General features: G+C 36.8%; 1 protein-coding gene across 1 annotated transcript in view; it reads right to left on the bottom strand.

Annotated features, from left to right (window-relative positions):
• The window catches only part of NDUFAF2 (NADH:ubiquinone oxidoreductase complex assembly factor 2), a 183,478-nt gene that overhangs the window by 20,187 nt on the left and 135,831 nt on the right, over window positions 1-27,460 (bottom strand). Inside the window, exon 3 of the mRNA XM_065875245.1 lies at window positions 22,315-22,355. Coding sequence (XP_065731317.1) covers window positions 22,315-22,355 — 41 coding nt within the window. The remainder of the gene's footprint in view (window positions 1-22,314; window positions 22,356-27,460) is intronic.

Below are 27,460 nucleotides of genomic sequence, written 5' to 3'. Positions count from 1 at the left end.
GCTGCATCCCATAGGTTTTGGGTCGTCGTGTTTTCATTATCATTTGTTTCTAGGTATTTTTTGATTTCCTCTTTGATTTCTTCAGTGACCTCTTGGTTATTAAATAGTGTATTGTTTAGCCTCCATGTGTTTGTATTTTTACAGATTTCTTCCTGTAATTGATATCTAGTCTCATAGCGTTGTGGTCAGAAAACATACTTGATACAATATCAATTTTCTCAAATTTATCAAGGCTTGATTTGTGACCCAAGATATGATCTACCCTGGAGAATGTTCCATGAGCAGTTGAGAAGAATGTGTATTCTGTTATTTTTGGATGGAATGTCCTATAAATATCAATTAAGTCCATCTTGTCTAATGTATCATTTATAGCTTGTGTTTCCTTATTTATTTTCATTTCGGATGATCTGTCCGTTGGTGAAAGTGGGGTGTTAAAGTCCCCTACTATGATTGTGTTACTGTTGCTTTCCCCTTTTACGGCTGTTAGTATTTGCCTTATGTATTGAGGTGCTCCTATGTTGGGTGCATAAATATTTACAATTGTTATATCTTCTTCTTGGATCGATCCCTTGATCATTATGTAGTGTCCTCCTTTGTCTCTTGTAATAGTCTTTGTTTTAAAGTCTATCTTGTCTGATACGAGAATTGCTACTCCAGCTATCTTTTGATTTCTATTTGCATGGAATATCTTTTTCCATCCCCTCACTTTCAGTCTGTATGTGTCCCTAGGTCTGAGGTGGGTCTCTTGCAGACAGCATATATACGGGTTTTGTTTTTGTATCCATTCTGCCAGTCCATGTCTTTTGGTCGGAGCATTTAGTCCATTTACATTTAAGCTAAGTATCAATATGTATGTTCCTATTACCATTTTCTTAATTGTTTTGGGTTTGTTATTGTAGGTCTTTTCCTTCTCTTGTGTTTCTTGCCTAGAGAAGTTCCTTTAGCATTTGTTGTAAAGCTGGTTTGGTGGTGCTGAATCCTCTTAGATTTTGCTTGTCTGTAAAGGTTTTAATTTCTCTATCAAATCTGAATGAGATCCTTGCTGGGTAGAGTAATCTTGGTTGTAGGTTTTTCTCCTTCATCACTTTAAATATGTCCTGCCAATCCCTTCTGGCTTGCAGAGTTTCTGCTGAAAGATCAGCTGTTAACCTTATGTGGATTCCCTTGTATGTTATTTGTTGTTTTTCCCTTGCTGCTTTTAATATTTTTTTCTTTGTATTTAATTTTTGATAGTTTGATTATTATAATATGTATTTTGGCGTGTTTCTCCATGGATTTATCCTGTATGGGACTCTCTGTGCTTCCTGGCCTTGATTAACTATTTCCTTTCCCATATTAGGGAACTTTTCAACTATAATCTCTTCAAATATTTTCTCAGTCCCTTTCTTTTTCTCTTCTTCTTCTGGGACCCTTATAATTCGAATGTTGGTGTATTTAATGTTGTCCCAGAGGTCTCTGAGACTGCCCTCAATTCTTTTCATTCTTTTTTCTTTATTCTCCTCTGCAGTAGTTATTTCCACTATTTTATCCAGGTCACTTATCCGTTCTTCTGCTTCAGTTATTCTGCTATTGATCTCTTCTAGAGAATTTTTAATTTCATTTATTGTGTTGTTCATCACTGTTTGTTTGCTCTTTAGTTCTTCTAGGTCCTTGTGAAACATTTCTTGTATATTCTCCATTCTATTTCCAAGATTTTGGATCATCGTTACTATCATTACTCTGAATTATTTTTCAGGTAGTCTGCCTATTTCCTCTTCATTTGTTAGGTCTGGTGGGTTTTTGACTTGCTCCTTCATTTGCTGTGTGTTTCTCTGTCTTCTCATTTTGCTTAACTTACTGCGTTTGGGGTCTCCTTTTCTTAGGCTGCATGTTCATAGTTCCCATTGTTTTTGGTGTCTGTCCCCAGTGGCTAAGGTTGGTTCAGTGGGTTGTGTAGGCTTCCTGGTGGAGGGGACTAGTGCCTGTGTTCTGGTGGATGAGGCTGGATCTTGTCTTTCTGGTGGGCAGGTCCATGTCTGGTGGTGTGTTTCGGAGTGCCTGTGGCCTTATTATGATGTTAGGCAGCCTCTCTGCTAATGATGGGGTTGTGTTCCTTTCTTGCTAGTTGTTTGGCATAGGGTGTCCAGCACTGGAGCTTGCTGGTCTTTGAGTGGAGCTGGGTCTTGGCGTTGACATGGAGACCTCTGGGAGAGTTTTGCCATTTAATATTACGTGGAGCTGGGAGGTCTCTTGTGGACCAGTGTCCTGAACTTGGCTTTCCCACCTCAGAGGTACAGCCCTGACACCTAGCTGGAGCACCAAGAGCCTGTCAGCCACACGGCTCAGAGTAAAAGGGAGAAAAGAAAGAAAGAAAGAAGAAGATAAAATAAAATAAAATAAAATAAAATAAAGTAAAATAAAATAAAAAATAATTTTTTAAAAAACTTTTGAGTAATAAAAAAATAAAAGAAGAGAGCAACCAAACCAAAAAACTAATGCACCAATGATAACAAGTGCTAAAAACTATACTTAAAAAAAAAAAAAAAGAGGACAGACAGAACCCTAGGACAAATGGTAAAAGCAAAGCTATACAAAGTCACACAGAGAAGCATACACATACACACTCACAAAAAGAGAAAAAGGAAAAAATTATATACATTGTTGCTCCCAATGTCCACCTCCTCAGTTTGGGATGATTCATTGTCTATTCAGGTATTCCACAGATGCAAGGTACATCAAGTTGATTGTGGAGAGTTAATCCGCTGCTCCTGAGGATGCTGGGAGAGATTTCCTTTTCTCTTCTTTGTTTGCACAGCTCCTGGGGTTCAGCTTTGGATTTGGCCCTGCCTCTTCATTTAGGTCGCCTGAGCGCTTTTGTTCTTTGTTCAGACAGGACAGGGTTAAAGAAGCAGCTGATTCGGGGGCTCTGGCTCACTCAGGACGGTGGGGAGGGAGGGGTACAGAGTGTGGGGCGAGCCTGCGACGGCAGAGGCCAGCGTGACATTGCACCAGCCTGAGGCACGCCGTGTGTTTCCTGGGGTATATATATATATTTTAAATTTATTTTATTTTATTTATTTTTGGCTCCATTGGGTCTTCTTTGCTGCACACGGGCTTTCTCTAGTTGAGGCGAGCGGGGCCTTTCTCTTTTTTGCCGTGCTTGGGCTTCTCATTGTGGTGGCTTCTCTTGTTGCAGAACATGGGCTTTAGGTGCGCGGGCTTCAGTAGTTGTGGCACATGGGCTTAGCAGTTTTGGCTTGCAGGCTTTCGAGCGCAGGCTAAGTAGTTGGGGTGCACAGGCTTAGGTGCTCCGTGGCATGTGGGATATTCCTGGACCAGGGCTCAAACCCCTGTCCCCTGCATTGGCAGGCAATTCTTAACCACTGCGCCACCAGGGAAGCCCCTTATTTATTTTGTAGCTAGTACTTTGTATCTCTTAATCCACTTCATGTATCTTGCTCCTACCCCTACTTCTCTCCCCTGTGGTAACCACTAGTTTGTTCTTTGTATCTTTGAGTCTGTTTCTATTTTGTTATATTCGTCCATTTGTTTTATTTTTTAGATTCTGCAATATAAGTGAAAATGTACAGTATTTGTCTTTGTCTGACTTATTTCACTATCTTGGCTGCAATGAACACTGTGGTTCATGTATCTTTTTGAATTAGTGCTTTGGTTTTATTCAAATAAATAACAAGCAGTGGATCTGCTGGATCATATGGTACTTCTATTTTTAATTTTTTGAGGAGCCTCTATATTGTTATCCATAGTGGCTACACCAATTTACATTCCCACCCACAGTGCATAAGTCTTCCCCTTTCTACACATCCCCGCCAATACTCCTTATTTCTTTTAGATAACTGCCATTCTGACAGGTGTGTGGTGATATCTTGTGGTTTTGATTTGCATTATTTGCATTTCCTTGATGACTAGTGATGTTGAGTACCTTACCTTTTCATGTGCGGGTTGGCCATCTGTATCTCTTCTTTGGGAAATGCCTATTCAGGACCTCTGCTCATTTTTTAATCAGTTTTTTGGGGGGAGATATTGAGTTGTATGAGTTCTTTATATGGTTTAAATATTAACCCCTTATCAGACATATCATTTGCAAATATCTTCTCCCACTCAGTGGGTTGCTTTTTCCTTTTGTTGATAGTTCCCTCTGCTGTGTACATTACCCTTCTTAATGGCTGCATAGTAGCTCGTATTCCATTGTACAGAGATAACATAATTTATTCATTCAGTCCCCTATAGACTGATGTTTAGGATGCTTCACATTTTACCATACTACAAACAACATTCTTGTATAAAATTTTACACACTTTTCAATCATTCCTCAGGATACCTTCTCACACCAAAACTACTACATCAAAAGGTTCCCATATACAGTTGTCCCTCAATATCCGGGGAGGTTTGGTTCCAGGATCCCTGCAGACACCAAAATCTCAGATGCTCAAGTCTCTTACAGTTGGTCTTCCGTATCCAAGGGTTTTGCATCCGTGAATTCAACCAACAGCAGATCATGGTTGGTTGAATCCATGGACGCAAAACCCATGGATATGGAGGGCCAACTTTATTTGGAAAACTGATTTCTAAAGAGTCGACATCAACTTACATCTGTACCTACAGTGAATGAGAAGACCTGTTTTCCCACAAATTTGCCAATACAAAAAAAAAAGTCCTTACCTGTATTGTGTTTAAAAGCTACTACCCCCACCCTATCTTTGGTTTGCCTCTAACCTTGTCTAGGATTTTTTAATGAAAAAGTAAAAATTTCTTATGCTGTCAAATTTGTCAATCTTTTCATTATAGTATCTGGCCTAGCTGTCATGCCACTCACTCTTTGTCTTGCTTGTTCTTTTTTATCCTTCAGGTCTCAGCCTAAATATAACCTCCAGAGCAGCTTCCCTAAACATCTCATTCAAAGAAAGCTGTCCCTGTATTCGTAGAATCTTTGCTTTTTCCCTCAGAGCTCTATTTACAATCTGTAATGGTCCATTTTTGGTATTTGCTACATGTCTGTTTTCCCCACTACAGTATAAGTTCTATTAACACTGGAATAATATGGCAACTGTAGCTACTGAGTCAGGCAAGTTATATGTGATCTTTGAGGAAATTCTTCTGATTCAAGGACTTGCAATATATGACAGTCAAGAGTGCAACTACATCCCGTATTTGAAGAATTTTTGATGGTTTCAAAATCTATCACTAGAGTTCAGGACCTCTGCTCATTTTTTAATGAGAAGTGTTGTGATGCCAGAGCACTCCAAAAGTTAGGAACTTGTAAACTCAGTTTCTTTCAGGTATTTAGGCACAAGCTTCAGCAACAGTGACAGTCAATTCTTTGAACAGTATCAGTTCATAAGGACACAGACTGAAGTTTAGGGTAGGATGTTTTGCCACTTGCTAGACAAAAGAGCTCACTTCAAAGATATGAGGGTTGGACCCTTTCATTCTGGAAAGAAAGAACTCTATGATACTTAGGTTAGATGGATATTTTTTAATGATAATTCTTAGGAATGTTTCTTTCCTTTTAGACTAAAATATCTTTTCATTGTGGCAGGAATTAGTAAAGTTCCTATCTAGGAGTTTTTCAAGAATACCTGTATATTAGGATTCAAAAGTCTAATACAAATTTAAGTTGAACAAAAGTTGGGTTCTATTTCCATAGTATAGGTTAATAGTATTTACATTCTATGATTATCATTTACTTTTGTTTCTTAAATTGAGAGGCAACTGTGATATTTTGTTGATTACATAATATATTAACTTTCACTGAATATATCACTGTACTTACTACATGCATTTTCCAATACGCAAATGAATTTTGTTAACAAGTACTACTCTAGTGGGATAATATGCCATGACTTTTTATAATTATTCCATTTAAATTACTATGCAATGTAAATTTCTTGGCAAAAATATCCATCTGGTGATAAAAATTTGGAAATAATTCAATAGAAAATCTTGTTGGTGAGGTTATTTTCAACAAACACATATGAAAGGAAATGTTTTTATGATAAACTGTCATGTAATTTGGTGACCACAGATAATGCAATTAGTCTGATTTTGTGGGGGAGACAATTACTGAACCCTTATGCTTATTAGTCCTCAGTAAATTATACCTTTTCCCTGTCTTAAGAAGAGAGACTGTCAAAACAAATAATTATAGAACTAGAAATACTTTAAAAGACAGGACAAAAAACTTTATTTTCCTCTAACATTTCACCAACTGTGCAATTCAGAAAACATTTAAACCGTATTACTGCATAACAAGAACTTCATACTTTAAATATAAAAAGCAATTTTTAACGCAATAAAAGTAAGTACAAATAAAAGAAAAACATTTTTTAATAAAAGAGATTAAGTTAAGCAAATACCTAAATTTGTGGCATTTATTTTAAGTAAAAAGCACTTCTACTCTTCCATCAGAAATGGAACTTTCTTTTAGTACTAGTGTATTTTGGCTTTTAGTATAATCAAATTTCTAAGCTAATGATATGATTAGAGGCACAGGATTTGGGGCACACTTAGTGCAAAATGCATTGATTTGTAATACTATTTTATAATGTGTTGGTTATTTATTATCATTGTAGCCAGCCTTTAAGGCTATCTAAGATCAAAAGCAGAAGAACTGGCCCATAACAAATGAAACTAGTCACTTCTAAATTTTAAATATATAAACTCTCATAGCTAAATACAACTAGCAACAAGCTTTTTAAAAAATATTCAATTGATTTTTTGTTGTTAGCTATTTAGATTCCTTACATTAGTTAAATTAAAATATTTTCAGCTTTATTGAGGTGTAACTGACAAATGTAAATTGTAACATATTTAAGGTGTACAACATGATTTGATATGCATATATATTGTGAGAAGATTCCCCCAACTGAGCTAATGAACACATCCACCACCTCAAATATTTAACTTTTTTCTTTTTGTGAGAACATTTAAGTTCTACTTTCTTAGCATAGTTCCATTATACAAAATACAGTGAATAAACCATGTTACACATTAAATCCTCAGAGCTTATTCATCTTACAGTTGAAAGTTGGTATATTTTTACCCACCTCTCCCCATCTCTCACATCCCTCAGGCCCTGGCAACCAATATTCTCTGTTTCTACGAGTTTGACTTTTCTTTTCTTTCCTTTCTTTTTAAAAAATATTTCACATATAAGTTGTACTATGCAGCATTTGTCTTTGTCTGGCTTATTTTACTTAGCATAATATCCTGAAGGTTCGTATATTTTGTTGCAAATGACAGGATTTACTTCTATCTCATGGCTGAATAATATTCCATTGTGCATATATACCATATTTTCTTGATCCACTCACCCACTGATGGACACTTAGGTTGTTCCCTAAGTGGCTATTGTGAATAATGATTCAATGAACATGTGAGTACAAATATCCCTTTGAGATAAGGTTTTCATTTCCTTTGGATAGATACCCACAAGTGGGACTGCTGGGTCGTATGGTAGTTAATACCATATGGCAGCCACTCTACCATATGTCTTTTGACTGGAGAATTTAGTCTGTTTACATTTAAAGTAATTATTGATAATTATGAACTTACTGTTGCTATTTTGTTCATTGTTTTCAGGTTGTTTTGTAATTCCTTTGTTTCTCTCTTGCTATCCTCCTTTGTATTCTGATGATTTTTCTGTAGTGTTATGCTTTGATTCCTTTCCCTTGATCTTTCATATATCTATCATAGGTTTTGCTCTATGGTGACCATAAAACATCTTATATTTTATGCTTACATAAAACATATTTATGATAGTCTGTCTTAAGCTGACAACTTCACACACATACAAAAGCTCCACATTTTTATATTCCCCCTCAACATTTTGTTTTTGATATCACAATTTACATTTTTACATTGGGTAACCATTAAAAAATTATTGTAGTCATTGTTATTTTTAATATTTTTGTCTTTTAATCTGCACACTAGAGTTACAAGTGATTTACACACTACTATTACAACATTAGGGTATTCTGATTTTAACTATGTATTTACTTTTACCAGTGGTTTTATATTTTCATGTTTTCCTGTTACTAATTAATATCTTTTCATTTCAGCTTGAAGCCTTTAACATTTCTTTTAAGGCCCACAGAGTGGTGATAAACTCCTTCAGCTTTTGCTTGTCTGGAAAACCCATTATCTCTCCTTCAATTCTGAAGGACAACTTTGCTGGGTAGGGTTCTTGGCAATTTTTTTCTTACAGCACTTTGAATATATCATGACAATCCATTCTAGCCTGCAAGATTTCTCATAGTCTTATGGGGGTTCCCTTACATGTAACAAGTTGCTTTTACCTTGTTGCTTTCAAGATCTTCTCCTTGTCTTTAACTTTTGACAATTTAATTATAATGTGTCTTGGTGTGGGTCTCTTTCGATTCCTTCTATTTGGAACTCTCAGGGCTTCCTGGATCTGGATTTGTTTCTTTCCCCAGGTTAGGGACTTTTCAGCCATTATTTCTTTAAATAAGCTTTCTGCCCCTTTCCCTTTTCTCCTTCTGGGATGCCTATAATGTGTATACTGGTCTTCATCATGGTGTCCCACAAGTCCCTTAAATTCGCTTCACTTTTTTTCATTCTATTTTCTTTTTGCTCCTCTGATTGAAAGAATTCCACTGCCCTGTATTCAAGTTCACTGATCTTTTCTTCCACTTGATCTGGTCTGCTGTTAAACACTTGTATTGAATTTTTCAGTTCAATTATTGTATTCTTCAGCTTTTTGAATTCTGTTTAGTACTTGTTTATATTTTCTGTCTCTTTGTTGAAATTCTCACTTTGTTCATGCACTGCTCTCCTGACTTCGGTGAGCATCTTCATGACTGTTATTTTGAACTCTCTATCAGGTAAATCACTTATCTGAATCTCATTAAGATCTGTTCTTGGTTACTTAACCTTGTTCTTTTGGTTGGAACATATTCCTCTGTTTCTTCATTTTCCTTGAATCTCTGTGTTGGTGTCTGCTTATTAGATAAAACAGCCACTTCTCCTGGTCTTGACACAGTGGTCTCATGTATAAGATGAACCTCATCAATCAGCACAGCCTGAGCTCCTGGTTGTCTCTCAAAGCTCTGTGATTGTCCAAGCCACCTTCTTTAATCTTACTAGCTCCCAATAGTTGAGAGTGTGTCAAGACCAATCAATGTCCCAAAGGCAGAATTGTATTGAGCACCTAGATGGAGGATGACTGGAAGCTGAACCCTCAGTCAGCAGCTTCAAAAGTATATAGTTAAGCTTCTTCCAGGGAGAAACTGGGAGTTGGGTGTTTTTTCCTGTTTCCTCTGTGCTGGGCCCAGGTATATAGCTGTGGGAGGCAGGGTGGGGAGAGAAGAGTGCTCCTCTGCCCATTAAGAGCTGCTTCTTTGTTTACTATAGTCCTGTGGGGCTCATAAATGCAAGCCCCAGTGTCTATTGAGCCAGGTGATCCAGTGACCTATTCCTTTGGGTAGCTGATGCAAAAGCTGGGGCACCAGATGCATGTACAAGCTTTGTGCAGGGAGATACCAGCAACTTGGAGTGGTCTAGAGGGAGAAGGTGGGGAGGTGTCCGCTGGTTTCCCTGGTGTCCAGGGAGGATTGCAGCCATCCCCTAGACAGGGTGCTAAATTAGAAGCCTGACTCACAGGCAGCAGCTTTCAAAGTATGCAGATGGGTCCCTTTCAGGGAAATGGGCATTTCTACCTGCTCTCTCTGCACAGCTGTGGTGAGTACTCCAGTCCATTAATGACTGCTTCTTTGCTGTAGTCTTGTGGGTCTCATGGATACAAGCTCCACTGGCTTTAAGAGCTATGTGTTTGGGGAGCCCATTCCTTAGGTGGGAGTCTTAAAAGTTGGGGTGCTAAATGTGGTACTCACACCCTTTGCTCTTCAGGGAGTAAATCAAATTACATCTGATAAAAGTGGTCAGCAGCAATTTATTTTTCTAAAATTTAGATTATGAAGAATAGCACAATAATGAATAAGAGGAAAATTACAAGAAATTGTTTTGGTGAGATACCTGAGAAAAAGTATGGATAAAAAACAAAAAAAACCCCTAATCTCATTTTAACTCCCTTAACCTTTTTCACTCTGGATGTAAATCCAGTTTTAAAACCTAAATGGAGCTTGTCTTAGTGACTGATGATATGAATCAGAAGGTTAAATATTCAGGACTAATTCTGTACACTTTAAAATATGCATCCAGGAGGTTATGATGAATCTCAGAAGAACCTGACCACACGTTTATCTAAAAATAATGAATAATAGCACTTTATTTATATACAACTTAAAGAAAAATCTTTTATATTCTGCTTTAAAAGTCAGATAAAGGTCAAAATAGAAGAAAATATTTTCCGAAACTAAGGCTAAACTCAGACCTCAGCTTTGTACAGAAGTATATGAGAAGCAATCCTTTCAGACCGAGAAAGGTGGGATGCTTGAAATTTGAGATGCTACTTTTTAGTAAGACCCACCTAAACTCAGTGTTTTGAAAACCAAACAGATTTACAACATAAACTAGCGTAAAAATTTCTTGCACAATTAATAAATAAATACCTATAGATAGGGAGGCTCACTAGCTTATGGTTACAAGTGTAGACTCTGAGGAGCTCAAAACACTCAAATGATTCACTTTCATTTCTTACCACATTTTTCTAGAGAAGCATGGCAAATTTCATATTTTTTTTCAGTTTTTACAAAGCTAGAGGTCAATAGCAAAGAAGGTACACAGAAAAAGCAACTATGTGTTATGCTATTGTGTTTCAAGTGCTTTTTAAAATTCCTTTATTATGACAGTGAAATGAAAACATCAGAATACAAAACAATAAACATACCAAAATTACAATTATTTGCCGATGTATACATGGGTAAATTAACTTGTTAAAGTTAAGAATCGTGCAGCCAGCCATAGAATTTGGGGTAATTTATTATTTCTATTAAATATTATTGTTATATTAACTTTTTAATAAAACAAAGGAAAAATATCAAGTAAGGTCATAGTGTATAGGCCAAGCCAGAGAGTCACAAAAGTGCCCAAGAATTACACTAGCAGGTATAAATTTCTGGGCTTCAGGCACTCCTGAATGGGGACAAGCCTGCTTCTTCGTCTGTTTATAGGCAGCCACAAATGAGTTAGGTATAAAAGAGGTCAATAGACTGGCATAAAACTCGGCCCAACGAGGACCTTTCATTGGGGATGGTGGTAAACCCATTCAACCACAACTTTTCCTTTGGGGAGGCAGAAATGCTAGTAGGTAAATAAAGAATGGTACGTTGATCAAGCTCAGGATATATCCTTTCTAATCCTGGAAACCAAAGATCTCAAAATGACTGTACCACCAAAGATATAATGCTCCTGTGTAAAACTGCAATAAGATCCAATTTCTGAAGGCAATATGTGAATGTTTTTTCCTTGCAACTGTAAAGAATCAGATTAATTCAGTTTCACAAAGGAAAAAAGATGATACTAAAAGCAGTTTACACATAATTTAACAGAGTTAAGATATCTAGGACAAGTTGTTGTGTACAACATATGTCTACAAAGAAATTATACTACCTATCAAGCACATACTAGATGCTTGATAAATAACTGAATGAACAATAAAGTTATATAAGCATTAAATCTTTAAAAAGGAATTCCAAAACCTAAACCACACTGATTATTTCTTACTCATATTGCTATGTAATTCCTTAAGTGCTTTTGGTATTTCAGAATTTCAAGTATTTCATTTTTCAGTTTATTCTGAATATCTTATTTTTCTATCAGGGATCCAACATGTTCTCTTAAAATATATGATTACGAGGTTTCATTGTATTCTTTTTAAATGAACTATTTCATGTGTATAAATAAATATAGCTAATAATATAATATACACTCATGTGCCCACCATCCAACTTAAGAAATAAAACACTACAAATATGACCAACTTAAGAAAGAAAACACTACAGGTATGACCACCATCCAACTTAAGAAATAAAACACTACAAATATGACCAACTTAAGAAATAAAACACTACAGGTATGACCACCATCCAACTTAAGAAAAAGAACACTACAGACATGACCAATAAAATGCTCTGTGAGCCCCCATCTACATTCTCCTTCCCCAGCGGTAATACCTACTTATTCATGCATGTGTTTATACTTTCACTACATCTTTATATATCAATAACAAAACAGCAGTGATTTTTAAAAATTTTTTACATACTCATCTCCTAAGACTTTTAAAAACTATGCACCACCTTGCATATTTAAGTTGACACTTAAATAATGGCAAAGGATGTATTTTCCAGTTTACTGCATATCAAATGCATGCTTTAAATATGTTTTTGTCAAAGCCTTGGAGCTGCAGTTTAGTTTATTCAATTTACGGAAATATAACCATATAACTTAATTGGCAAAGCCAGTCCTCATTGTCAAATACAATCACCCAAATTCAACCTACTCTCAGAAAAATTCTAACTTAATTTTAAAATTCAAATAAATGTGTTATTATGTGTCCCCATGACAACTTTCTCACTTGTGAATTTTAATTTTAAGATAGATAAATGGATAGCTAGCTAGCTAAGTAGACAGAGAAACTATAAGGCATGGAGCCTTACTATGAGTTTGTCACCTGGATGAAATAATGCGTTGCCCCTTTCAATAATTTTTATTGAAGCTTTCTCTGTTTTGTTCTCAAGGGACTCTCTCAGGAGAGACTCTCTGATAGTCTCTTTGTTTGCTGCCCTGATTTTTAAACCCCAAGGCAACGTACCATAGTAAGATTTAGTATGGACAAGAAGTAAGCTTTTCTTTTGAAAGACAGATGATTATGAAAAAAGTCAGAAAGGAGAACTGGCAGACCAGAAGGAGTTCTCAGGCAGATCTTTTTTTAGGAAGGACTACATATGGAAAGAGAGAATATGGAAATTAATTGCTTTAAAGCTATTCATACCTGTATATCCCACAGGAAGTCTTTGTGTGCCCAGGGTACAGGTATCCCAATTTGAAAACCACTGATCAACAGCTGGGGTTGGCAAACTAGGATCCAGCTGCCACTTGTTTTGTATACAAAGTTATGTAGGGCACAGCCACACTCACCGGTTTACATATTGTCCATAAGTGCTTTCACAGTAAAACGACGAAGTTAAATAGTTGCAACAGAGATTGTCTCACAATGGCCAAAATATTTACTATCAGGTGCTTGAAAGAAAAACTTGGCTACCCCTCATCTACGGCACTGTGTATGTATTTTTTCAAATTCTTTTCTTTAAATTAAAGTTATATATTCACATAGTTTGTAAGCACACATCATCGTAAAAGGCTTATTATGAAAATATTATTTCTCTCTCGCCAGAAGCAACTACTTTATATTCTTTTAGCTGATATGTATGGTACAGGCCAAACCAGAGAGCCACAAAAGTGTTTGACAGCTATCAAACAGACTTTGCCCCAACCTTCCATAACATTCTTATATTATCATTCTTTATTATTCAGTTTCAAGCACTGTATGTTAACTTCTCATTACTGAAAATGAGGATTTAACCCATCCCATATCCTCAATATAGTTGTAAATCAATATTCAATATTTATTATTATGAGTAAACACTAAAATTATTATTCCTTCTCCTACCCAAGGTTTACTTTTTTGGAAATAACAAATGAAGTCTGTTCATTTTCCACATACTTATCTATAATTCAACTTGATATGTTCAGTATATATGTGTTCATTTAATCCCTCTATTTTTCCGAATGTACCTCTTCCCTCAAATATGTCTGGAAAACAGTCTGTACTGTTTTCCCTTTGCCATGAATAAAACTCCAGGTTTCAACTGGGTAGAAAAGTTGCCTGGTTTTCAGACTTTCACAAAGGGACTTTTAACAATGTCCTTTTCTTTTGCTTCAGGAGATTTAACATTGATACAACGCTATTATTTAATATATAGTTCATGTTCAAATTTTTAAAAACACCCCAATACTGTCCTGTATAGCTAAAGTTTTCCCTCAATTCAGGATCACGTGTCATATTTGTTCATCAGGTTGATTAGTCTTTCTTTGTCGTTCATTACACTGATATGACTGGCCTGGCATTTCATGAAGTCTTCTGGTTACTTCCTCATGATTAGATTAAATTTGTGCATTTAAAAAACTACTACATGAATGATGTCTTACTTTCAGTGCATCATACAAAGAGGCAAACATGACATCAGGGCTGTTCTACTTGGCACGTCTGACTAGCTGGTTACGGTGGTATGGCCAGATTTGCCCACTATAAAGTTACTTTTTCTTCCCCTTTGTAATTAATAAGTAATCTTCAGGGAGATACCTTGAGACCATGTAAATACCCTGTTCCCCAACAAAATTTGATCCAATGGTTTTAATATCCACTAATGATTTTCCCCTGAATCGATTATCACAATGACAGCTGAAAAATGGTGATTTTCCAACTCTGTTATTTCTTCTACATTTATTGGTTAATGTCGAATTGCTTCTTAAATAGATTTTCAACCAGGTTACTGTTTTTAGCACCAGCCTCAACTCCACTTTCAGTTTCCTGGCACTGCCAATTACTGAGCATTCTGGGGTTCTGTGGTTTAAACTGGGTTTCTTCTAAGCTTTCTCTTCTGCTAGATTAGGGGTTGTACTCCTCAGTTTTGCTAAATTTGTTAACATTGCTCATCTGCTTTCCAGCTTCCAAAACATTGTTGCTGCGTTTGCCTCTTCAATTTTTCTTTGACCTTATGCTTTTAAAAGTAACCCCCTTTACTGCCATTTTCATTAGGCTCAAAAAGAGAAAGTAAACTCATGTGTTTAACTGACTAACTTCATTTGAAATTCCTTTTTCTTTCCCTGCCTTCAAATTTTATATAAATGGTATCATGTTGTACGAAATCTTCTGCAACTTGCTCTTTTTACTCAATATTATGTTTCTGAGATTTATCCATGTTGATACATGCAGCTCTAGTTCATTCATTTTTAATGAATGATGTTTTAATGCAGCGTATGAATATGTTACAATTTTCTTATCCAATTCCACTATATTCCCAAAAGTGAGACTGTGAGGTTTGGGGTAGGGGTCTATTTTTCCATAAGAACATACACTCCCCATTTAAGTCAGTAGGAAAATAGGATTATATATGCAAAATGTCAATTTTAAGACATTTCAATTCTGTAACTTATAAAATGAACTAATAATACTAGGCACAGAGAACTCACTCAATAAATGTCAGTCACTTAGAAACAATGAAATGGGCTTCAGAAATTCAGAAATAAGATTCTTTTCTGAAAGTTAAACTGCAAGATCAACACATTATAGGCCAGGGCAGAGATATGAAAAGAGTAAAATAAATGAAGGGCTGCAGGGCCAGCAACATTTGACCATAATATAACTAGTGTAATAGCAAAAGAAATAACAGGTCAATCAGAAAGGAGTAGCAGAGAAAAAAGGATAATCATAGAAACAAATGCTGGCAATCCATAAAAACACTGTTCATGGGGGCAAAAACTTTAATACACATGTGGCAATTTTTTTCTATTCCAAACCATAAGGCTATTCCTAGGATAAAGACAGATATTGGGAATTGTGGTCAATTCTATTTAAATATTTCCATTACTATGGATCAGACAATCCCTATTGTAAGATGGACACAACAGGTGATTTTAGGCTGGATGCAATTAAACATTTATTTTACTACTTAACTTCCCTTATCCTAATGCCGCACTCACCAGATATCCTACTGTTTTTTTCCTATGCCAACTTAATTTCTTACTATAAATTAATATACTGGAATTCTGGCAACGCTTTCAAACTCTCTTGTGTTTTAGTCACTGTGATATCTTTTAGAGCCAAATCACCTTGGACGTGGACAAAAAATGAGTCTTTGGAGCCTCCAGACCAGATCTGAGAACATGGTCAAGTAAACAAGGTGTTGTGCAGTATGGTCCTACCTAGCTGCCCTAACCTCTCCTTCGACTACAGTATCACCATCCAACTCCATTCTCTACTGATTTCTAGAATTTCCTCTTCCTCTTTCATGGAGCATATGTATTAAAAATGAAGTGAGTGAGCTCTAATATTATGGATTTCTTCTACTGTCTGTAAACCTGTTGCTGAGTCATGTATTTTGTCAATACTTGGCAATACATTTATTTACTTTTTCAAACAGAAAACTTTGTTTCCTATTGTCTTGTCAGGATGAAAGGAGAAGCAATATTTCAGAATACTTGCTGCATATGGCTTCTAACGGGACAGAGTCAAGACTAGGAAAAGTCTACTTCATTAATTTTGTGAAATGTTAATTCAACTTGTACTGAACTGATGAACAGGTGTTGAACTATATTGGCAACCTGCAGTAAAACTGAATTTTCATGAAAAAAGTAAAAGCAATGCTCAATTTCAAAATATGTTCAGTTTCTCAGGGTTATTTTATAGTTGGTCGCTGGAAATTCAAACTCTGTCATACAAACCATGTAATATATTTACATGGCATTGAGATTTTCAAGTCTGTCAATAAAAGCCTATCTAACTAATAATGAATCAGGTTCTGTGTTAGGTGCATCTGTTATATAAATGAATAAGACATAATCCCTGTGCCATAGAGCCTACAATATAGTCAGCATAAAACAAGTAATTATAATACTGAACTCAAAGGGTTATATAAGTGCACAAGGCAGTGTAGCTGTATCAAGAAAGAAGTGACTAACTCTATGAGTTAAGAAGTTGGGAACAAAGTTAAGGAAAGTATCACAGAATTTTAAAGGGCCTTTTAAACAGAATTAAGCATGAGCAGAAGTGTCCTGCTGATGGGAGAGAAAGATATTCAGCTTGAGAAACAGCAAGGAGTGCCTTGGAAAGTAGGATGGGTATAACAAATATAAGGAGGAAAGCTAGAAAGTTGGGCAGGGCAGGAGGCTTAAATGGAATTTCAAGGAACTAGATCTTTTGGCCAGAGCTTCCCAAGAAGTGTGCCTAAAAATTGATTCCTTCAGCCTTCAAGGTGGCCAGGAGAGAAACTGTTGAGTTATAGGGTAGGCGTGCATTTGACTTTATAAGAAACTGTCAGTTTTTGAACATAGTTATATCATTTTCACACCAATCAGCACTGTATGGTTATATATGAATGTTTATGGTTGCTCTAGTTATGGTTATTGTCAATCTTCTAAATTTTAGCCATTTTCATAGATGTGTGGTGGTATCCCATTATGGTGACTAGTGATGTTAAGTATCTTTTTATATGCTTACTGGCCATTCTTGAATCTTATTAAAGCCAATTCAAGATTTTCACCCCATTTTTATTAGCTCTGTCTTTTATCATTGAGTTGAAGTGTTCTTTATATAGTCTGGATGCAAGTCCTTTGTCAGATACATGTACTGTGATTATTTTCTCCCAGTCTGTTGCTTTCCTAATGTTCTCTTTTGATGAGCATTAGTTTTTTGTTTGTTTGTTTCTATAATTAATTTTTATTGGAGTATAGTTGCTTTACAATGTCGTATTGGTTTCTACTGTACAGCAAAGTGAATCATATATATATATCTGCCCTCTTTGTTAGATTTCCTTCCCATTTAGGTCACCGCAGAGGACCAAGTTCCCTGAGCTATACAGTAGGTTCTCACTGGTTATCTATTTTATACATAGTATCAATAGTGTATATATGTCAATCCCAATCTCCCAATTCATCCCACCTCCCCTTTCCCCCCATGGTGTCCATATATTTGTTCTCTTAATTTTGATTAGGTTCAATTTACCAATGTTTTTCCTTTATGGATAGTGCTTTCTGTCTCCTGTATACCCCGAAGTTGTGAAGATATGCCACTATGCCTTTTTGTAGAAGCATTATAGTTTTAGCTTTTATGTTTAATCTATGATCCATCTTTAATTAATATTTGTGTATGATGTGAGGTAGGGGTCAAGGTTCAGCTTTTTCCATATGGATATTAAGTTATTCTAGCACCACTTGTTATGAAGACTTTCCATTCCTAATTGTATTCCTTTGGTGCTACTGCCAAAAACCAACTGGCTGTATACTATTTCTAAACTCTCTTTTCTTTTCCACTTATTTAATGTTTATATATCCTTATGCCAGTACCACATTGTCTTTTTTTTTAAATATTTTTTTTGATGTGGACCATTTTTAAAGTCTTTATTGAATTTGTTACAATATTGCTTCTGTTTTATTTTATTTTATTTTTTGGTTTTTTGGTCCTGAGGCATGTGGGATCTTAGCTCCCTGACCAGGGATCGAACCTGCACTCCCTGCATTGTAAGGCAAAGTCTTAAGCACTGGACTGCCAGAAGAGTCCCCACACTTTCTTAATTATTATAGTTTTAGAATAAGTCTTAAAGCCAGACAGCATAAGTCCTTTAATTGTCGTCTCCTTTTTCATGATTGCTTTCAGCTATTCTAGGTCCTTTGCATTTCCATATATATTTTAGAATCAGCATGTTAATTTCTACCAAAACAAGTCTAATGGGATTTTAACTGGATTTTTATTTGATTGAGTCTATAGATAGTGGTTCACAAAGTAAGGGCTCTGGCCCAGCAGCATTACCACCACCAGGGAACTTGTTATGAATGCAAATATTCAGGCCTTACCTCAGACCTTGTGGATCAAAAACTCTGGGAATAAGGCCTTGCAATCTGTGTTTTAACAAGCCCTCCCTGTAACTGGTGCATGACAAAGCGTAAGAATTACTGCTGTGAGGGACTTCCCTGATGGTCCAGTGGTTAAGACTCCACACTTCCACTGCAGGGGGCACGGGTTCGATCCCTGGTTGGGGAACTAAGATCCCACAGGCTGCGTGGCCAGAAAAAAAAAAAAAAAAAAGAATTACTGCTGTGAATCAGTTTGGGAGAACTAACATCTTAGCAATATTGAATATTCCAGTCCATGAAGAGGTATTTCTCCTCATTAATTTAGGTCTTCTTTAATTTCTCTCACCAGTGTTTTATAGTTTTAAGTCTACATGTCTTGGGACTTCCCTGGTGGTGCAGTGGTTAAGAATGGAAGATCCCACATGCCACGGAGCAGCTAGCCCGTGCGCCACAATTGCTCACGTGCCACAGCTACTGAAGCCCGCATGCTTAGAGTCCATGCTCCACAACAAGAGAAGCCACTGCAATGAGAAGCCCGCACACCACAACAAAGAGTAGCCCCTGCTCGCCGCAACTAGAGAAAGCCCTCGCACAGCAATGAAGACTCAACACAGACATACATACACACAAATAAATAAATAAATATTTTTTAAAAGTCTACATGTCGCATATATTTGCTTAATTTATATCAGGGTATTTTATGCTTTCTGATGCTATTGTAAATGGTATTCTAATTGCTACTGGCTAACCTTCAGCCATAGTCTACAGGTGATATGGGCAGAAGTCTATTTGGGGGTGGGAGCTCACTAAGTGATTTGAAAAAAAGTAGAGAACTCAAATTACTGGTAGCATCTTGAAAACAAAATAGTTTCAACAGATATGCAAGAATAGGAGGTTGTTTCCAATGAATTGATATAGGTATTAAGCATGAGCAATTACAAAGATCACAAAAAGAAGGACAACCAGACATAATGTTCTCCTGTAGTCTTGCCAAACATTTTCTACATTCTTGACAAAAAGATCAAACATCAATATCTAGCTTCTGGATCCAGCTGCCAATGTGGAAGAAAGACAGAGGAGCAGGGGAACATGTTGAATTACACAGAGAGCATAAGATCAGCAAAATCTAGACTGTGGCAAACTCTTTAAGTCAAATGGGCTGGGTTTTTCAACAGACAAATTTGTAAGGAAATAAAAGTGATGGAGGAAGAACATATAAACTGAAAGAGATTTAAAACAAATATGAAGTTTTTACAAAACAGGCAAGTCTAAACTATAGTGTACATTTGGCTGAGAAGATTATTTAAACATGTGAGTAAACAATACTATAAAAGTCAGGTTCAGGGTTGCTTTTGTGGGGAGAAAGGAGGTTGTATTGAGATGGGGCACATGAGTAGCTGGCAAAGTTCTGTTTCTTGACTTGGGTGGAATTTGCCTTATAATAACCTGTTAAACAATACATTTACTTCTTGTGGTCTTCTGTATACATGACTTATTTTAACAGTAAATAGGTTTTTCCTCCCTCTTAACATGATATATGTAAAATCTGGGATTGAAGAGTTTATAAGTTTTAGTGATAGAATGATGTTTGGGGATGACACGAACTAAGGTGTGGCTACAGAAGTGGTTGTTTATTTAAGTAGGGATACTGGTGTGGATGAAGTCAAAGAAGTAAATGGCTAAGACTTAGGAAGACACTGACGGGGAAAAAACCGCAAGTCTGGTTCTAATCTCTGCCATCAGTGTGGGAGAGTGCCCTAGAGGTTAGCAAAGATAAAAATGATCAACAGGTCGAGAGAAATCTACTTGGATTGCAAAGATACCACACTCTCCTGAGCTCACAAAATGTAATAATATTTTGGAAACGACGCAGGGAAGGTAGGAGCAATCGATCCCAATTCCTTTTCTATGGGTTGTAGGAAAATGAGCACAATTCACCTCAAGGAAAAAAGAGACTCACTATCTTTTAGACACATAGATTTTACTTGAGGCTCTATGGTAGAGAAAGTTCCTAGGACAATATTAAAGGTGAAGGGTAATTTGCTAATAAAGAAACGGAAATTCCTGGAACACAATGGAAAGGGTCAGGAGAGAGAGAAAAGGGTGTGTGCATTTGTGTATTTGTGTGTGTGTGTGTGTGTGTGTGTGTGTGTGTGTGTCTGTTGGGAGGTACAGAAGAGCATAAAGAACGATGTGATTAACAGTACATTAGAAAAGAGGCAACAGAGGGCCCCTTTTTAGATATTCAAGAATGTGAGCACCATGGAGGGAATGACTTGGTCTCACTGTTCTGACTGGAACTTGTCTGAGATACTGGGATTACCTAACATTTATAAGAGTAGTGCCTTAGGCCTGATTATTGCAGTTGCCTCCATCTAATCACTTTGCAAGTATCAATGTTTCCATGGAAGAAGGCTTTCAAAGTCTGGAGGATAGAAGAAACACCTTTTTCTCTGAGAACAGTAGCTCTTATTATGGCCCAGAGAAGGGGACTCAGAAGGGCTCCTTGATCCATCCTACCACTGGAAATCACAGGGGATACTTCTGAATATTGGATCACATTGATTTTTTTTTCGCTTTTATTCCAAGGTTCACTGATATTAGAAAAAAGGGTCTGAGAAGAGTAAGACAAGGTCAAGGTAGAAGCAACATACAAAGCTAGAAATAGGCTTAGAGATGTGCTCACTCAGACCCCAGGCAGACACACCTTGATGGAGTCAGTCCAGGAGGAATGGAACAAGTAAAGATAGGTATGCCAATTTATAGGTCATCATATATTCTGCCCTGGAGTATCCCACCTCTTAAAAAGTGTGGCCTGAGTATAGGAGCCCATTTACATTGTCAGCAGAGTTGTAGTAGTGAGGGAATAGGGGAGGGAAAAGAGGAGTCCTCAGTAGCAGAAAAAATGGAATAGGTAGTATATTAATTTGAAAACTTCCCTCTTATGAAATACATTTATTTCTTACAAATTAACTTTAGAACATTTCATGCTATTGTTTTAAAATAAAAATTATGAAATAATCATGTTTTAAAAACATAAATACCACAGCATTGCTATGCTTTTTATTCTGCATCCCACCCAAACTATGTTTCTAAAGTTTTTTTTTTGTTTTGGCCACTCCACGTGGTTTGCAGGATCTTAGTTCCCCAACCAGGGATTGAACCTGGGCAGTGAAAGCACGGAGTTCTAACCACTGGACTGGACTGCCAGGGAATTCCCTATGTTTTTAAGTTTTAAATAAAAATTCAATTCAACTATTAGTTACCAAGTGTTACATATTACATGCTAATTGTAATAAGTTTCTTCAGATACTAGATGGTGTTAAATTTATATAAAATTATAAAACTTTATGTTTTATATAAAATTAAGGGCAGAGCATGATTTAGAGAGGACCAAGAGATTTAGTGTTTCTCAAACTTTTCCACCAAATCATCTGTATCAGAACAGAGAACTCCCAGGGGACAGGGAAATGACCTAATGCAAGCTGCTGTAAGTCCAAACATTCTCTAAAGTGTTTTTATTTTGTTTTAAATTTTTATTATTTCATTTAACATTTTATATGGATTTTGTTACATCCCACAATTTGTGCATTTATTTTATTATAAAAATGTTTGAAATTATTTTCTATGGGGTAAAATTAATGCTTTGGAGAGGTGACATCACATATATTTTAGAGGTTTCACGTATCCCTGAGAGTACAAACTCCCAATTGAGAAACACAGCATTATAAACACCTATTTGAATATTTTCCTGTGTATTCTTACCTCCATAGTAGGTGGAGTCTTTCTTGTTTTTCTGATCCAAGCTATAAAGAAAAATAATATTTAAATATAAGTTTTCTATAATTTGCACATTTTATTCATTCATGCATGAAACAAATATGTATTAAGCACCTGTTACATATTGTTTTAGGCACATGAGTTCCCTCCTCTCCTGTAGCATATATACTAGTGAAGGGGCACAGAAAAGAAACATATTAGGTAATGATTTGTGTCATAAAAATTACTTAAGTGTGGGGAGGATGTAGAGGGGATAGTTTCATAACTAAAATCATACCCCATAATTATCTGAATTCAATTTAGGGTATATATGGCATATAAGCCAAATCATAATACAGTAAACTTCAAGGCAATATTAAAGTTATATTACCCTGGAAATGTGAACCAATTATTGCTCAATATGTAAAAGAACGGATGTAGAAAAGTTTTCATTTACAGAGATTTCTCTTCTAACCTGTTCTAGCAAGCAGTCTATCTTGTATGGTTGGTATCTTAGCTCCAACATTTGGGAGATGAGAGGCAGAGTAGAAAGAGCCCATATTTGTGAAGTGCCTTCTGGATGCTGGGCACTGTGCTAGATGCTTTAGTAATAGGAAGGGAGTGGGGCAACTGCCTCTAGAGAAGTGTATCAGAATCACATGAAGACATGTTATAGTACTTAGCAGAGCAGAGGCAGATTTTGGGGGTTCAAATCCCAACTTAAGTACTTAATAGCTGTGTTACCTGAGGCAAGTTATTTAATTTTCTAAGCATCAGATTTCCCACCTGTAAAATTATAATACTAGTATCTAGATTTTAGTATTTACATTGTGCAAGTTATATGAAATAGTATATATAAATTCTTAGCTCAGAGTCTGGCACAGAGTAAACATCCAAGTCTAAGTTATCACTATCACTATTATTCAGTAAACCTGTATTTTTTATAACAGACTCAAAAAGCAAAGATCAACAAAACCTGCTTGGCCTATGAGGATATATAGGAAACTGTGAGAAAACACACTGTAAGGAATATAGTCTTTGAAAAGTAGAAACTATTATTTTATCACTTTAGTTAATTCAATCTTCATTACAAAATCATGAAGTATGCTTATTTTATAGAGAAATTCAATGACATTCCCAAATTTATACATTAAGTAGTAATGGTGGAATTTGAATCCAGATCTGACCCTGTCTCTGGATCCAAAAACCATCCATGTTCTACTAAGCAGTTTCTCAAAGTTTATAAGCAACAAGCAAAGAACACTAAACTAGGAAGAGGAACAGGTCACAACACTGACTACTGTCAAAAAATAAGATTCACCCCATTTTACAGATTGGGAAACTAAAGATTAAGCAACTTGCCGAAACACATATTTAGCAAGTAACGGTCTGAGAATCAAATGCTGGTTGAACCGGCTCTAAAATCTGAGCTCTGCCCATTCACCAGCCACCTTCTCTTCTGACAGGCTAGCTCTGCTACCCTGCCTTCTGTCATCCAAGTAATAGCAGCGGGACCTGGCCTCATGACAAGCCCAGTAATGAATGATTGTGCGGGTACAAAGAGCAACATTCAACTGTGGGCCTGTGATAAGTTATTTCTCCCTACTTTGTTCTCTCTTGCACTGACCCCATACGTGTATTTTCAATACAGACCCAGTGTTTTGCCTTCTCTATTTCTGTTTCTGAACTTCTATCTCTGTTATTATTTTCTGCATCCTATTCTTATTAGCTTCCAGCTCTGTTTGGTCCATTTCTAGCCACAACTTGCACAAACTTTATATTTCTTGTTAGGCTGGAAGGTTGTCAAAGGCAGGATGATCCACAGGAGATTTATTTTTCTACCACCTAAATGCCTCAAAAGAGTACGTACTTAAATACAGTTGTTGAATGAATACTTCCACTATAAAATACTCCCACTATAAAAATATTCATTGTAATGGGATTTTGACCTGTATTAGAAAACCCAGCTTAGCAACAGCAAGATTCCTCTGTACGATCAAGGAAATAAGTGGTTTATGGAAGCTGTCAACTGCCTCTTTATAGTCAAAATAAGGGGTACTTGTCTATGTTTATGGGTATTTTTTTCCCCCAGGAAAGAGACTTCTTTTAAAATAATTCACCATGAGCTATATACCTCTAAAAGGTTTTAAGCAATAAATCTTCAGTTCTAATTTGGATTAGAAAGGTAATTCAGAAAAATCAACTGCTATGGCAGGGGTATATAGCCTGCAAGCAAAATTCGGCCCATGGCTTGTTTTTTGTTTTAATCACTGAAAAACATAACCAACAAAGAACAATATTTCATGACACATGAAAATTAAATAAAATTCAAATTTCAGCCTCTGTAAATAATGTTTTATTTGAACACAGTCACATTTATTTACATATTATCTATTATAATGTGGGCTACAATGGCAGAGTTGAGCAGCTGTAACAAAGACCATATGGCCCACAAAGCCTAAAATATTTACCATCTGGCCCTTTAATGAAAAAGATTGCCAACCCCCGTGCTAGGGCTACCATTAAGTATAATCCTTTTAGTAACAACTATATATCTTGATTCAAGAACACTTTCATGAGCTTTCCTGGTGGTGCAGTGGTTAAGAATCCACCTGCCAATACAGGGGACATGGGTTTGAGCCCTGGTCCGGGAAGATCTCACATGCTGCGGAGCAACTAAACCTGGGTGCCACAACTCCTCAGCCTGTGCCCATGAGCCACAACTACAGAGCCCGTGTGCCACACTACTGAAGCCCGTGCGCCAAGAACCTGTGCTCTACATCAAGAGAAGCCACCGCAATAAGAAGCCTACGCACCGCAACAAAGAGTAGCCCCAGCCTCTTCAGTAAGTGGTGCTGGGAAAACTGGACAACTACATGTAAAAGAATGAAATTAGAACACTCCCCAACACCATACACAAAAGTAAACTCAAAATGGATTAAAGACCTAAATGTAAGGCCAGACACTATCAAACTCTTAGAGGAAAACATAGGCAGAACATTCTATGACATAAATCACAGCAAGATTCTTTTTGACCCACCTCCTAGAGAAATGGAAATAAAAACAAAAATAAACAAATGGGACCTAATGAAACTTCAAAGCTTTTGCACAGCAAAGGAAACTATAAACAAGAAGAAAAAGACAACCCTCAGAATGGGAGAAAATATTTGCAAATGAAGCAACTGACAAAGGATTAATCTCCAAAATTTACAAGCAGCTCATGCAGCTCAATATCAAAAAAACAAACAACCCAATCCAAAAATGGGCAGAAGACCTAAACAGACATTTCTCCAAAGAAGATATACAGATTGCCAACAAACACATGAAAGAATGCTCAACATCATTAATCATTAGAGAAATGCAAATCAAAACTACAATGAGGGCTTCCCTGGTGGCGCAGTGGTTGAGAGTCCGCCTGCTGATGCAAGGGATACAGGTTCGTGCCCTGGTCCGGGAAGATCCCACATGCCGCAGGACGGCTGGGCCCGTGAGTCATGGCCACTGAGCCTGCGCGTCCAGAGCCTATGCTCCGCAACGGGAGAGGCCACAACAATGAGAGGCCTGCTTACCACAAAAACAAAACAAAAAAAACTACAATGAGATATCATCTCACACAGGTCAGAATGGCCATCATCAAAAAATCTACAAACAATAAATGCTGGAGAGGGTGTGGAGAAAAGGGAACCCTCTTGCACCGTTGGTGGGAATGTAAATTGATACAGCCACTATGGAGAACAGTATGCAAGTTCCTTAAAAAACTAAAAATAGAACTACCATATGATCCAGCAATCCCACTACTGGGCATATACCCTGAGAAAACCATAATTCAAAAAGAGTCATGGGGCTTCCCTGGTGGTGCAGTGGTTGAGAGTCCACCTGCCAATGCAGGGGACACAGGTTTGTGCCCCGGTCTGGGAAGATCCCACATGCCGCAGAGCGGCTGGGCCCATGAGCCATGGCCGCTGAGCCTGCACGTCCGGAACCTGTGCTCTGCAATGGGAGAGGCCACAACAGTGAGAGGCCCGCCTACCGCAAAAAAAAAAAAAAAAAAAAAAAAGAAGAGTCATGTACCACAATGTTCATTACAGTTCTATTTACAATAGCCAGGACATGGAAGCAATCTAAGTGTCCACTGACAGATGAATGGATAAAGAAGATGTGGCACGTATATACAATGGAATATTACTCAGCCATAAAAAGAAACGAAATTGAGTTATTTGTAGTGAGGTGGATGGATCTAGAGTCTGTCATACAGAGTGAAGTAAGTCAGAAAGAGAAAAACAAATACCGTATGCTAACACATATATATGGAATCTAAAAAACAAACAAAAAAATGGTCATGAAGAACCTAGGGGCAAGACGGGAATAAAGACACAGATCTACTAGAGAATGGACTTGAGGATACAGGGAGGGGGAAGGGTAAGCTGGGACAAAGTGAGAGAGTGGCATGGACATATATACACTACCAAATGTAAAACAGATAGCTAGTGGGAAGCAGCCGCATAGCACAGGGAGATAAGCTTCGTGCTTTGTGACCACCTAGAGAGGTGGGATAGGGTGGGTGGGAGGGAGACGCAAGAGGGAGGAGATATTGGGATATATGTATAGCTGATACACTTTGTTGTAAAGCAGAAACTAACACACCACTGTAAAGCAACTATACTCCAATAAAGATGTTAAAAAAAAAAAAGAGTAGCCCCCACTCGCCACAACTAGAGAAAGCCTGCACGCAGCAACGAAGACCCAAGGCAGCCATAAATAAATAAATAAATAAATAAATAAATAAATAAATAAATAAATAAAAGTTAAAAAGCAAAACACTTCCATATTATCTAAAATAAAAGTCATTATTAACTATTACACTTTTTTCACTTTGCTGTACACCTGAAACTAACACAATATTATAAATCAACTATACTCCAATAAAAATTAAAAAGCAAAAAAAAAACCTCCAAAAAACCTATTACACTTTTTACCTGATTGCCATGTATTCTAGACTCTATGAACACTATCACTGGCATCAGACCGTGTTAAAAAATATAATGGCACAATGCACACTTACTATCACTATGAGAAAAACAACAATTTGCCTTACTGATGAGTCTATAAAACATCACTTTCAGTTACTTTTAACATTGGGAAAAGAAAAATA

This window comes from Phocoena phocoena, chromosome 3, assembly GCF_963924675.1.
Source record: "Phocoena phocoena chromosome 3, mPhoPho1.1, whole genome shotgun sequence".
Classification (NCBI taxonomy): Eukaryota; Metazoa; Chordata; class Mammalia; order Artiodactyla; family Phocoenidae; genus Phocoena; species Phocoena phocoena.
This window is presented reverse-complemented; position numbering and strand designations above follow the sequence as displayed.